Source organism: Bombina bombina, chromosome 8 (genome assembly GCF_027579735.1).
Source record: "Bombina bombina isolate aBomBom1 chromosome 8, aBomBom1.pri, whole genome shotgun sequence".
Taxonomy (NCBI): domain Eukaryota; kingdom Metazoa; phylum Chordata; class Amphibia; order Anura; family Bombinatoridae; genus Bombina; species Bombina bombina.
The window spans coordinates 232275344-232290350 of record NC_069506.1 but is presented as its reverse complement, the minus strand read 5'-3'; the positions used below and the strand labels follow the sequence as shown (position 1 = coordinate 232290350).

Below are 15007 nucleotides of genomic sequence, written 5' to 3'. Positions count from 1 at the left end.
AGGTCTGGAGTGCACCCACAATTTGTGAGTAATCACAAGAGGCTTGCTGGTCTGCTTCTGTATCGCGATGGTGAGGGGCACAATATGGCGAGTGCTGTGGTCTAAAGAAATCGCCACTCATGCCGTGCTCCCCATCTGATGCTCCTCTGTTGCACCCCTTATGTATAGCTTCCCGGATTGAGCTGCAGGCTTCATTAAGCATTTCTGTGAAGGCTGCCTGGTGAAATTCAAGGAGCTTGCTGAGCTCCAGTATAATTGCTTCTGTCGCCATTGTTTAAGTTAGTACTGTTTTCAGGTGTCTTATTGAAAATGCTGAAGTGGTTTTAAAAGATAAAATAAGGGCAACAACTTTATGTTGCTAATAACCCAGAATCAATAGAATCCCGGGGGGGGGGGGGACAACATAGAGTAACTGAGTCACAGAGTAGGTCTGCTTGCCTTGCGGTCAGCTTCCATGCGGTCTAGTTGAGGAGCATAGGAAGGTCAATTTATGTGATTGTGTCTTACCGACTCTTCTAGGGTACCTTCAGGGCACTTTAACTAAGATGTCAGGTAGAAAATTATGGTTTTTAGGGAACAAAGTATCGGTAAAACCAAGTAAGAATCAGGAGCTCTTCACAAATACGTCCTTCCACAACAACTGTAGGCTCCGCCCCCCGAGATCTGTGTATTTTAACATTTGCTATACCAGTAGTTTATCAAGCAAGCACTGCCACTTTAACACAATAAAAAACAATCTGGCTCCCAGGGCAAATTTCCAAAATGCACCCCCCTCACAGATTCTAAATTCCCCCTCCTAGTGATCCCCACTGCATCCTAATGTGCCCCGGGCCACTGCCCGCCCCTAAAAATAGCCCTGAGTATATAATGTTTGAACACATGTGCAATGGTGAGTTATCACCAAGATGGAATATAAGAATTTGCCGTTTCAGAATGAAAGTATTTATATCAAATGCATAATGGGACATGTTTCTATAATTTTACATATTGAAATTATAATAATAGTGAAGTCAAAAAAACTGCTAATTTTTATTGGGGAAACTTTTATATGTGGCTGCTTATTTAACTAGTAAAAGCCTATAAACAATTAATATGTTTACTTCTTTCAGGCTTCTGTATAGTTTGTGTACAGTGTATCACTAATGACGCTCTGACCTGCAATGGACTGGCGCACAACTGCACTGGGAACGATACCGTTTGTATGTCAGTTGTCACTGAGACCTCTACAGCAGGTAGGTCACTGAATAAATATATCATTCAAACTGTTATGGCTATTTCTTTCATAATGGTCATTTTTAATGATAGAATTGGTTAAACAAATAAGCTTTTATCACAATCCTTATCACATTTTGTATCATAGACTTGGTAATTGTGATCATCCCCATAATGGTCTAGATTACAAGTGGAGCACTACCAATCTGGCATTACAAGTCAACGGTAAAAAAGATTTACAAGAGAATATAAACGCGACAGACATTGTCTTAGCACACGCTATACTTTCAATTTATAGTGCAGGGTGGGCTGTAACCACTCATATTACAAGTGGTGAGTTATGTGTTCTGCTTGAAACATTTTGTGCCTGGAGAACTGAAGTGTAAATGTCTAGAATATTCAGTATATGTATAACAAAAAAATAATTTATGTAAGAACTTACCTGATAAATTAATTTCTTTCATGGTGGCAAGAGTCCACGATTTGTTACACATGGGATATACATTCCTATCAGGAGGAGGCAAAGTTTCCCAAACCTTAAAGCCTATAAATACCCCACCCACTTCACTCATATCTCAGTTTAACTTATAGCCAGGAAGTGAGGTGTTAGGAAAAGTCATAAAAAAGGAACAGGAAAAAGGATATGTTCTGTTAAAAATAACCCAAAATATGGAGAGGACCTCCTGGACTCTCGCCACCATGAAATAAATGAATTTATCAGGTAAATTCTTACATAAATTTGTTTTCTTTCATATAGGTTGGCAAGAGTCCACAATTTGTTACACATGGGATATAATACCCAAGATGTGGAAGTCGGCGAGTAACAAAATAAGAAAGGGAGAGAGAAAATATAAACAGCTTTGTTTCACTAAAAATTTATATCCAGAATTAGTCTTTTAATAACTAAAAAAAATTATAGGCAATAAAATCAAAGAGTGACTACTGCTTGAAGAACCGTTCTACCAAAAGCTGCTTCTGAAGAGACAAAAAAATCAAAATGGTAAAAGAATGCAAAGAAGACCATGTGGATGCTTTGCAGATTTGATAAACTTAAGCCTCATTCTTGAAATGAGCTTTGTGAATCAAAAGTTTTAAACAAGATGCTAAGGAAATAGCAGAAGCTTTCTGACCCTTTTGTGAACCAGAAAAAATAACAAATTGGTAGTCTTTCTGAAATCTTTAGTGGCATCAACATAATATTTCAAAGCTCTGACAACATCCAAAGAATGTAAAGTTTTTATCAGCATCATTCTTAGGATTAGGACATAAAGACGGTAGAACAATTTCCCTTTTAACCCTAAGTGACCAGACCATTTTTCAATTTTCTTACCGTTAAAAGAGAACGAATATGCTCAATTTTAAACAAAAAAAGATTTTTCTGGTTCAGTATCAGAGGATTCATCATCATGAGAAGATATGTCAGTATTAGTTTGATCAGTACATACTTTACTAGATGAAGGTAAAACATGGGCTGATCTCTTTCACTTATTTTAAGGTGGAATATCAGTCAGGGCCTTCTCAATTGAAGCAGCAAACATTTTTCTTCATTGCTAATGGTACGCCATCTATATCCATCTGTGAAACTGAAACAGAAGGAGAATTTGAAACCATAGGAATATCATTAGGGCGTGATAGAAATATAATACATGAGTAGCATAAATTTGCTGAAGATGGCACTTCAGAAGTTTTGCAAAAAACACACTTAGGTTTGGTAGAAATGCGTTCAACAGACTCAGGTCCTTTGGAAGAAATGTGTTCAACAGACTCAGGTCCTATGGTGATTTCAGGGAAAGGAGCAGAATGTCCCATTATGGCATAGAAATAAATTTGTAATAAAAAGTAAAACAAATTACAATTTTGTAAAAAACTCTTTCTTGCTTTAAAAAGAACTTTGAGGATTGGGAAAGTCTTTGTAGAATAAAATAAGTATATAAAACACTATATAGAGCGCTTTTTAGATTATAAACTTATTGTAGCATAAAGCACCTATACTAAATGAGGGCATTTGAGAGATGTTAAGGATTCCTATTTGAAAGGAAAAAAGAATGCAAAATTTGCGGGGGGAAAAAAAGAGCGTGAAAAAATGGCGCAAAAACATGACGTCATAAGGGTCGGGTTTAAACGGTGGTGCGCTCATTAGAAAAAATACAAGCGCTAAGGTAAGTAATCTGAACAGACTAACAGTTTTAAGGTAAGAAACCAATGACACTGCAATATAATTCCACAAAAAACATGCTCCGTTTTAAGCAAAGAAAGAAAAAATACTACTATCTCAGGGCAGCAATATACACATATATAAAGCAGTAAACCTTTTAGCAAAAAAAGGTGCCCACATTTTTAGCTAAGAGTGTCTGAGGAAAAAATAATACTTACCGTATAATGCTTATAGACACTTGTCCACTGAACGCAGACAGGCAAAACCCCAGTGCAGGAAAGGTATATACAGAGGTTGAAACATGATAACCTTAGGCAATATTCTCCTTACTTCCCTCTGGCAAAAACAGCACTCTGAGGAAAAAACGGACTTCAATATACACTGAAGCACCTGTCATTGAAGCACATCATACTTTAACCACCTACAAAGGAGGCAAAGTTTAAAATGAGATATGAGTGAGGTGGGTGGGGTATTTATAGGCTTTGAGGTTTGGGAAACTTTTCCGCCTCCTCCTGGTAGGAATATATATCCCATGTGTAACAAATTGTGGACTCTCGTCACCTATATAAAACACATGTATAATATATTAAAGTGCTACACCCCCACACACATAAAAGAAAAAAATAATAAAATATATATATATATATATATATATATATAATTATGTGTGTTTTTTTATTTTTATAAAAAATAAATGTTTTAACAGTGATTTAAAGGAATATGACAAGGTGCTGGACTTGGAAGGACTCGTGTGTGTGCATTTGTATGTATATGTACAAATGTATTTGTGCACACACCATAATACATAAACATATATACATACATGTGCGCGCACACACACATATATATCCAAATGTTAGTGCCCTCTAGGCTTTCACTACTCTCAGCTTGTAATATGAGAGTAAAAATGGAATTGCTATTGATTACACTCTAAGTTAGCGCACCATAGTGCAGCTCCACTTGTAGTCTAGCCATAGTGTAATGTTCATATGGCTGGTGGAAGAAAGTGAGCCTGCAACCTCTAGGGACATTCACCCTTTGATAAACCTGCCTGTTAGTAAATTTTCTCCAAACCCAGTGACCTAAAACAAAGGATTGAGGAGTTGGAGTAAATAAATGTATTGGTATTAATATCCAGACTAATCTAGATATCACCCTCTTTTAGTAGGAAAAACTACAACAACATTTGAAAGAAGCTGTGGAAACTCTTTTCAGTGTCTTATACCTGGCAGCATGACTAGTTTTAAAATGTCAACAAGAACCAACAACACTTGCTGTTACGAGGATTTTTGTTCACCTAAAAGGCCTATGTGTAAGTATTTAACAGTAAGACATTTTATGTTATTAGATATTTAATAAATGTTCACAGACAAATACAATGTTTTGGACAAATTAATAGTCATGAAAAAAATATTCTCTTTAGTTTTTTTTCCGATATTTATTATTCAGATTTGTCTCCTGTGCCAGAAACAGCACAAACAATAGATATTTAAATAATTAAAAACTAATTTCTATTCTATTATATACCCCATTTCCTAAATTAGGGATGGGACCTTGGGTAAGTATTGTCTATAATTTAGCCAAAGATGTATAAATTTACTGTATTAAATTATTTAAATGTATATCTTGGTCTCCCTAGATACCAAGAGAACAAAGTACATTTGAAAATTATAAGTGAATTTAAGTGTCTTAAAATTATATACTCTGTCTGGATTATGCAAGTTTTAGTTTGACTTTCTTATCCCTTTTAATATCAATAGATATTTTCTAGTAATATATGACCAATCTTATTTCAATGGAGCAAAAGGGGAAATTCTCCTAACTACCTGAAAATGGCGATCTTTTTAAAGGGACAATCTACTCAAGAATTTTTATTGTTTAAAAAGACAGATAATACCTTTTTATTACCCATTCCCTGGTTTATTTATTTATATATATATATAAATTTGCCCCTTCCTATGCCAACCTGTTTATGGGTTGGTGGGAGCGGTCCCACGTCTTTGGGGAACAGAATCCATTCAGGTCCAGTATTAAGACATACAAGAGATATATTGATGATCTCTTGTTTGTATGGACAGGAGGTACCGAAGCAAAGGCAGATTTCATCAAATATCTTAATAGGAACCAAGTTAACCTCAGATTTACTGCAGAATCAGGAACTGTGGAGATACCATATCTAGATGTAATCCTCAAAGGGTCAGTCTCTACAGGCAAAGTAACCACTGGTCTGTATAGAAAGCCCATATCTTCCAACACTATCCTCCATGCAAAGTCCTCACATCCAAAACATACTGGTTTTGGTGTAGCTAAAGGCCAGTTCATCAGACTCAAGCGTAATTGTACTCTTGAGTCAGATTTTTTAGTTGAGGCGGATAAACTGAGGGATCAATTACTGGAGAGAGGGTACTCAAAAAAGACTACGAACAGGGCTTTGCTTGAAGTTAAGAGACTAGACAGGGATTCATTATTACAGGGCTCCAAAACCAAAAGTAATTATAGATTTCAGGAAGATAGACCCTGTTTTGTTACAACTTATAGTCCACAGTTTGAGGAAATATGCAATATTGTGAAAAGACATCTATCAATAGTGACAGGAGAGGATAGTCTAAAGGACTATGTGTCAAAAGGTTGCAGCTTTATCCCTAAGAGGGGAATAACATTAGGCAACATACTATCTCCATCCATGTTACCAAGTAAGCACAAGAGAACTAGCAGCTGGCTTACTTCCAAAGGCCACTACAAATGTCATTTTTCACAATGCATAGCTTGTAATCATATGAGACCCACTAAACATTTCCAATCTTATGTAACCCAAAAAGTATTTGATCTAAGTGAGTGCACGAATTGTCGCACAAGATTTGTGATCTATCTTGCAGAATGCACCCAGTGTAAATTACAGTACGTAGGGTGCACCTCGAGGGAGGTGCGCTCACGGATAAGGGAGCATCTTAATAATATTGAGCAAGAAATAGATTGTTCAGATCTTGTGCGACATTTCATACAAGAACACAACAAGAAAGTTGCCACCTTTAACTGGTGTGTAATTGAACGTATCAAAGTAGGTCCCAGGGGAGGTGATAAAACAGTAAAAATGTTTTATAGAGAAGCCTTTTGGATATTTTTATTGAGAACTAGAAAACCTCAAGGGTTCAACATTAGTGGTGACATAATCAATTTTTGGCAAAAAGTATAAAGAAAAGTGCAACTTGTAAAAATTTTTTAAAGACAAGAAACATGTTTCCACACATTAATGAGCCTTAGTAGGGTGTCTTATAGAGTAGAATAGAGTCCCTCTAAATAGACATACATTAGTCAAGAGAATTTATTTTCATTAAATACATTTAACATATACTTAATGTTTTATTCTTGGCTAATTCGTCAGAGCACAAATAAACGAGGTAAATTTTGGTAGTTTAAAACATAAAATATTTACGTTTCTGTTTATATTTGCACATTTGTTTATTTATAAATTGTATTCTATACTGATCACTATGAAACCACATTCTCAGTATATCCATTTACCCCAATACATATTCCCTGTATCCACTCAAGGTCTGATTGTTTAATAGAAAATTTGCAACAGTGTTTTTGAATTAACTAAATTAGGATGGCTATTTAAGAGTTGATTAGCCATCAGTAAGCATCTACGATTAAGGCATACTAGCCGAAACGCGTCAGATGCTACACAGCACTGCGTCTGTTCAGTTTTTACTATTTGACATGTAGTTCCTGTGACAAAAAGGAATTAAAGTTTACTTAAAACTCTACCTGAGGCTCGCTGGTTTTCTTTTCATGTTCGGATATATATATATATATATATATATATATATATATATATATATATATATATATATATATATATATATATATATGATATATATATATATATATATATATATATATGATATATATGTATGTGTGTGTGTGTATATATGTTTTACCTCTGTGATTACCTTGTATCTAAGCCTCTGCAGACTACCCTCTTATTTCAGTTTTTTTTGGCAGACTTGAATTTTAGCCAATCAGTGTAGACTCCTATGTAGCTCCACGGGAGTGAGCACAATATTATCTATATGACACATGAATTAGCACTGTCTAGTTGTAAAAAACTTAACGCATTCAGGTAAGAGGCGGCCTTCAAGGGCTTAGAAATCAGCATATGAGCCTACCTAGGATTAGCTTTAAACAAAGAATAACAAGGGAACAAAGCAAATTTGAAAATGAAAGTAAATTTGGAAAGTTATTTAAGGGGACAGTCTACACCTTGGTCATCTTAAAGTCTTACCTTAAGCTGCAAATATCCTTCTGCACCTTTTCTATATAATGCAACAGGAATGGTAAAAAAAGTTATTTAGGTGGCCAGGACAACCTGTTGTTGTTTTTGTTGTTGTTGTCAGGATTATTAATATTTTTTTATTATTATTGTTATTATTCCGCCACTTTTTCAAGTGCTTATAAAAACAACAGCATAACTCAAAAACTCATGAAACTTGGCACAATGCTAGAGATCTATGCTGTACATAATCCTGTGCAACATAAATCTTATAGGTCAAGGTCATGTGATCTAGCAGCCATATTGCTTTTTGCGACAAATTTCAACAACCGCTTGAAAATCTTCTTCTCCAGAAACACTTGTGTTACAGCTGTGAAACTTGCTGAGTGTATTGCTGTACTGACCTAGAATAAAGTTTATTCAAGAGAAGTGATTTAGTCACATGATCTAGCTGCCATTGTGAAATGAAGCGCAATTTGGCACATGTGCTCCTTGCAAGGTCCTCTACCAAGTTTGTTCAAACTGCAAATTTTCCATGATTAACATGGCTGCTATGAGCCATTCGCCTTTTTATCGCTGTTTAATTACGTAAATTTGCACTTTATGCATTATGTTTACACTATTTAACTATATTATAGTGTAGCAGACACACGAGTACACATAGTCATGACCCCTAAAGGCAATATTGCAGTAAAAATTTGCACTGCGCAGTCACCTTTGTGAAATAAAACATTTGCCAATTTTCATAAAACTTCTGCAAATTGTAGAGGTCTATAGAGAGCATTAGTGTGTGCAATTTGAAAACCATACAATGCATAACTTGGCGGCCATTTTGTGTGCAATTTGAAAGCCATACAATGAATAGCTTGGCAGCCATTTTATTTCGTATGTGCTGTTTTTAAAAACTACAACAATCTTCTCCGAAACTACTTATGGCACAGACTTGAAATTTTGTTTACAGAGTTATCTTATGACTAACATTCAGATTTGTTCAAGAGAAGTTGATAGGTCATGTGGTTTGGCAGCCATTTTGAATTGTTCAAAAACTCTTAACGATATTTTTAAACTAATAATATAATAAAAATCGTTTTTACAAAAATGCTTTATTTTTGCCATGTTTATTTACCTCTATGGTGATAATTATTGTGCATAAAATTGGAGGCTGTATATTGTATGATCTAGCAACCATTTTGTTTTATGCAAACATTTTGAAAATCTATTTTCTCTGCAACTGCTTATGTTGGAACTGTGAAACTAGCTGTATAACCTTATATTGTGACATAGTCACATTTGTTCATGTTGAAGGAATTGGTCACAATCTATGGCAGCCATATTGGTTTATGCGAAAATTTTGAAAATGTGATTTCTTTGCAACCGCTTATGTTAAAGCTGTGAAATTAGCTGTATAGCTATATATTGTGACTTAGCAGCTTGTATGCCATTGCAAAGGCGATGCGTGTGGCCACCTCTATTGCTGCTTGCAGCTATATTTTAAAATTAATATTGTTTCTGGCCACTTTGAAATGGCTGCCAAGCTCAGCCCACTGATGACATCACGATCTGGGCTGCATATGGCATCCAATCGCAGAAGGTTCGCTAGTTAAATTCAACAGAATGTCAGTGCTATTCAGCAGAGTGCCTAGATGCAGCCCAGATAGTGATGTCATCAGAGGGCTGAGCTTGACAGCCATTTCAAACTGGCCAGAAACAATATTCTTTTTCAAATAACTTTTTTACTGTTCCTGCTGCATGATATAGAAAGGGTGCAGGAGGCTATTTGCAGCTTAATCTAAGGTGAGATTTTTAAAATGACTAAGGTGTAGACTGTCCATTTAAAATTGTATGCCCTATCTGAATTATGAAAATTTTATTTTTACTAGATTGTTTAAATAATTCAGAATTAAAAAAAACAGAGTTCTTTCTTCTAAAAAATACAAGTTCAAATATAACTTCAGATTTCTCTAAGCAAACCAGAGAACACCTTAAAATATATAGATACATTTTTTTTTCAGATGGTATTTATTATATTTTTTTTCCTCATCCACTTAGTGCCTCTGGTAAATATGGATTATAATGATATCCAGTGTAAAACCTGTTTCGCCCATGATGTTAAGGAATGCTCAGATTTTGGAATCTTGGACTGTACAGGAGATGAACAGTCTTGTGTTAAATACACATTGACCGATAACTCAGGTAAGCTGAAAAGAAGTAAAGGTTTCATGCTATGGATATAAATATACTTGAAATAGCTTTAATCTTAAATCCTAAGCATCTGCTATTTGTTATAGTAGTATTGTGCTTTCTTGTACCATAAAGCATAACCGATCAACAGATTATCTAATGTACATCCATCCACAAACTGTGAACTGAAACAAGGCAGATTTTATACCGCTTTCTTAAAGGGACAGTCTACTCCAAATGTTTTATTGTTTAAAAAGATAGATAATCCCTTTTACTACCCATTCTTCCGTTTTTGCATAGCCAACACAGTTATATTAATATATTTTGAATCTCTTTGCTTACCTTGTATTTAAGCCTCTTTTGACAGCCCCCTAATCATATGGCTATTTATTATCTATTGACCTGCATTTTATCCATTAAGTGTTAACTAGCCATTGCTGTAATGTTTTTATAAAGTGCACTGTTTTGTCGTTATCTGTTAAAAGCCAATTTGGGACAAACATGTAACAGGGTTTGCCTTGAGATATCTGTGTTGTTCATTTCTAGTTGTAATAATTAGCCACTATTTTAAGAGCTAAATTCCATGAAAGGGGGCAGAATAAAGGTCTATTGCAATATTGTTTTACTATGTATAACATTTTATATTAACTTCTCAAGGTAATTACTGTCCCTTTTAACTTCAGTTGCATTGGCATTATATTTGGAATTGGCAATGTTGTTGAAAGTAAAATGTCTGACTTCTACGTACATTTCAACATATGCAATGGTATATTTAGGTTTGTGCTGCCCTAGGCACTCAAAATTCTGCTTCACCCCCTACAATCTGCTGTCCTAGGCAAGTGCCTTGTTTGCTTAGGTCAAAATATGCCCCTGAACATATGTCTTTAGCACTCTAGGTTAACCGTGTTTGCAACAATGTCTGTTGCAATGTTATACATTGTTGCAAACACTGCTGCCACATAGTATTAAAGACACGTGCACCCTCCTGAGCGCCTTTAAGTTTACCTACTTTAATTCTTAATTTTCAACAAGAATACCAAAATAATTAATCACATTTTATAATAGCAGTGAATTAAAAAGGTGGTTTTGTTTTTTTTTTTGTTTTTTTTTGTTAAATTTCATGCACATCTAAAACATGAAAGTTGGACAGTGTGTATTTTTTTTTTTTTTTTAAACAAATTACTTTTTCCTCCTTTTAATATGTATTTAACTTCTGCAAAGAGGTAAGATACATAGTGAAAGCTCTGCTCCTGTGCCACTCCAGATGAGAATAGAGCTAGTGAACCAGTCAGGAGTAGGCATACATGTGTATGCACCAATTTCTCGCATATACTAAACTGGAGTAAAATGAAGCTGATTCAGGAACACAGCTTTAACTACCTATTTAAACTTTTTGAAGGGATTACACCCATGGTAAAATAAGAAGAGAATTTGTTTAACAATAAATTATATGAAATAGATTACAAAGTTCCTTTAATAGTCCTCAAGTCGTACTGTTTTCAGGAGATCTCCTGTCTATATATATATATATATTAGAAAGTATTGGACACAAATTGACTGTATAACTAGAGGTAATACATGACTTTTTTTTTTTTTTTTTTTTCTACAAAAACTGCATTTGATGGTTTTCTGGACTATTCCTTAATTAAAGATTCTTCATTTTCTGAGATGCTGTTCTCAATTGGGAAATGCTGTGCCTGTCATGTGGATATTAGAGGTTTGACCACATGGGCTTGAGAGTATTAGCAGTGATCTAAACATATCCATCAAGGAGCTTTGGGACATTTGTAATGGTTATGTATGTGATATTTATATAATAATATATACAAATGCAATGTACAGTATATGCTATAAATTAAAAGGAGATGATACTGAAATCACATCACATAGAAATGTAAGTCTGGTCTTATTTCCTATAAAGTATAAGCTTAAAGGGTCATGAAACATATTTTTTTCTTTCTTGATGCAGATAGAGCATGCCATTTTAAACAACTTTTATAATTTGTGTTCCTCTACTACTATTCCTCTACTACTATTCTCAAAATGTATTTTGTTCTCTTTGTATCTTTTGTTGAAAAACAGGGACATAAGCGCAGGAGTGTGCACATGTCTGGAGCACTTTATGGCAGCAGTTTTGCAAGAATGGTATCCATTCACAAGAAAACTAGATGGCAGCACTACTTCCTGCCATGTAATGCTCCAGGCATCTACCTAGGTATCTTGTCAACAAAGAATACCATGGGAAAGAAGCAAATTTGATAAAAGAAGTTAACTGGAAACTTTAAAAAAAAATGTATGCTCTGTCTTAATCACAAAATATTTTGGGGGGTTTCATATCCCTTTAATAAGTTTGTAGGATAGCCTTTGCTTATGTCAGACATTTTTAAATTCCCTACAGTTTTTGCCTTTTGCTCCTCTAATGGACGTTTATACCATGGATCAACCACCCTTTCTGTGAAGAAGTTCTTGTGCATATTATTCCTAAACTCACTACTCAAACTTGAGATCGTGACCCCTTGTTCCTGTGTCTTTGTTTTTGTGAAAAATACTTTGTTCCAGCTTTATTAAGTTCCTTAATATATCTGAAAGTTACTGTCCTATCACTGTTCCCTTCTCTCCTCTAAGCACCACATATTTAGGTCATTGAGTCTTTCTTTTTAAGTAGTATATTTTAAACCATGTAAAATTGTATTTACCCTCTTTTGAACACATCCCAGTATATGTTATCCTTCTGAAGATATTGACTCCATAATTGTATCCAATACTCAAAATGAGACCTAACTAGTGATCCGAAAAGAGGCACCTCTATACAAGCAAGCATTCTAGTGGTCTTACTGTCATTATATACCAAATTCTAATCAACCAAATAATAAGTTGTGTTCCTCTTTTGTAAAGCTGTGTACTCATTTTTTATTTTTTTCCTCTTTCAGGATTCACTTTTATCTGGGGCTGCTCAACTAAGAGCTTTTGCAGACAAGCTTTTAGCCAACAATTAATAAGTGGACAAAACCTCACAGTGTCTGCAGAATGTAGTGATGATATAAAAACTAAAAGTAACCAACCAAATCACAACACATACCAGATGTTCCCCTATGTAATTGTACTGTGTTTGGGGCAATTCATCTGAATACCTCTATGAATATATTAAATCTGTCTGAAGCTTCCAAGATCATGAAAATGATGATTGGTGATTTATTCGCCATACTTTTGTGTGCCAAGAGCAATTTATAGATTTCAGTAATTTGTTGTATTTTGTCCCCATATTTGACAAGATGATGTGTACCATATGCTAAGTAGAATCGACTGGTAAGCCAATCAACAAGGAGAGTTGACGCCATGCCTATTTGGGACTTATGGTTCTCTATGGTTTCTGAGTCACAGAGAGTTTAACACAGACTTCAATGGTCTGTGGCCCTAAAATGACATGATCTAACAAATTAGAGCATGTACTACATTTATAGGCATATTATTGTTTTACGGAAGGTTTCTGTTTTGATATTTAATTTTACGATTTGTGTATGTATCGGGTGATTTCAAGCACAATGACTCTAAAACAGACTACTGTAACTTTGCATATAATAATTTTTTAAACACACAATAAAGTTTTCTAAGATAAACTGAATTATGCTGCTATGTATTAAATGATTTACTGTAGAATATATTGAAAATGAGAAACTATTTTAGCCCTAACACATTTATATTTTTCTTTTGAAATAAGTGTGTCTTCAAATTCCTTTTATCATGTCTTTAAAATATTAGGTTACACAGGGGAAAATCCAGCTGCTTATTGACCAACACAAGCATGAAAAAAATAACCTCAGTTTTTCAAATACGCAATTAATTTCAATTTTTTTTTAATTTATTTTTTTAAGTACATCAATGAGGAAGAAACATGATAATGATCATTTGTAGCTGACACTTGCATTTGTTACTGTAGTGGAATTGGTGATGTGCAATAATAACGCTTGACACTAGATGGGGTTTATGAATTAATGTTTCCCAACGATTAGACTCAATTCTGACTGTTTCAGATCCTATCACAAAACATAATCTTCTGCTAGTTTGAGTTCTTCAAAAAAATATTGGACTGATTTTCCTGCAACCTCAAAATTAAAAAACCTCTTTATTAGCCCCGACCCCTGTGATCAACATATGTTCTTAACCTTAAATAACTTCAAATACCCATCATCTCCAAATACATTTACCCAATAGTGCATTGCTGCTCTAGTGCATTGCTGTTCATTACAAGTTGCTGATTATAGCTACCGCGAGCTCGCGGTAGCAATTAGCGCTTATAAAATTAACCAGAGATCAGATCTCTAGTTAATTTTATAAATGTGCCCCAAATGCCCTCATCTTTATTTTATTTTTTAAATAACTGCACTAGGCAGTATTTTGTGGTTAGAGTTGGTGGCTGTGGGGTGTTAGGAAAAAAAAATAACAGCACTGAAAAGTTCCTTTACATTGTGGTCTATGGGAACGGTGTGTTCCCAGTGTGTGTGTGTATGTGTATGTATATGTATGTGTGTGTGTGTGTGTGTGTGTGTATATGTATGTGTGTGTGTGTGTGTATGTGTATGTATATGTATGTGTGTGTGTGTGTGTATGTATATGTATGTGTGTGTGTGTGTGTGTATGTGTATGTATATGTATGTGTGTGTGTGTGTGTGTGTGTATGTATATGTGTGTGTGTGTGTGTGTGTGTGTGTGTGTGTATATATATATATATGTGTATGTATGTGTGTGTGTGTATATATATATATATATATATGTGTGTGTATATGGTTATATACATATATTTAAATTTGCTACCATTGCTGCGCTACTTACCCCCTTCGCTGCACTTAGGTTCTTATGCCGCCTCTGACAGCATCAGAACGAGGCTCCCATTGGAGCCTATGAAAGCGCGCTCTCGTGAGCGCAATGCTTCCCAGCAATGTGAACGCAAGCTTGCGTTTGCATTGCTGACAACTTGTAATACCAGCGCACATTAGCATGCGTTGCTATTACACAGTGGAGTGCAAATATTGATTTCATGAGAGCGATATTTAGTACTCCACTTGTAATCTGGCCCTTCATTAATAAAGTTCATACAAAATAAATAAATTAATTAATAAAAAAAAATCCTGGTCTATTGATTCTGTAAATCTGCTCTAATGTTCCAGACCTTGTTATGGTTTCTGTGT

The 15007-nt window shown here is 34.8% G+C and overlaps 1 protein-coding gene across 1 annotated transcript; it reads left to right on the top strand.

The window, feature by feature from the left end:
* Positions 1-879: 879 nt before the first annotated feature.
* Positions 880-13612, top strand: LOC128638956 (phospholipase A2 inhibitor NAI-like). The gene is made up of 6 exons (XM_053691098.1): positions 880-889; positions 1110-1232; positions 4533-4679; positions 9690-9833; positions 12752-12874; positions 13581-13612. The coding sequence occupies exons 1-6, from the start codon at positions 880-882 to the stop codon at positions 13610-13612; spliced, it is 579 nt and encodes a 192-aa protein (XP_053547073.1).
* The last annotated feature ends 1395 nt before the right edge of the window (positions 13613-15007 follow it).

Bases quoted from the DNA above. Each gene is read 5' to 3' on its own strand.
- LOC128638956 (XM_053691098.1), top strand. The intron at 4,680-9,689 runs GTAAGTATTTAA...TCATCCACTTAG, and splicing joins TTCACCTAAAAGGCCTATGT to TGCCTCTGGTAAATATGGAT. The intron at 12,875-13,580 runs GTAACCAACCAA...TTAAAATATTAG, and splicing joins TGATGATATAAAAACTAAAA to GTTACACAGGGGAAAATCCA.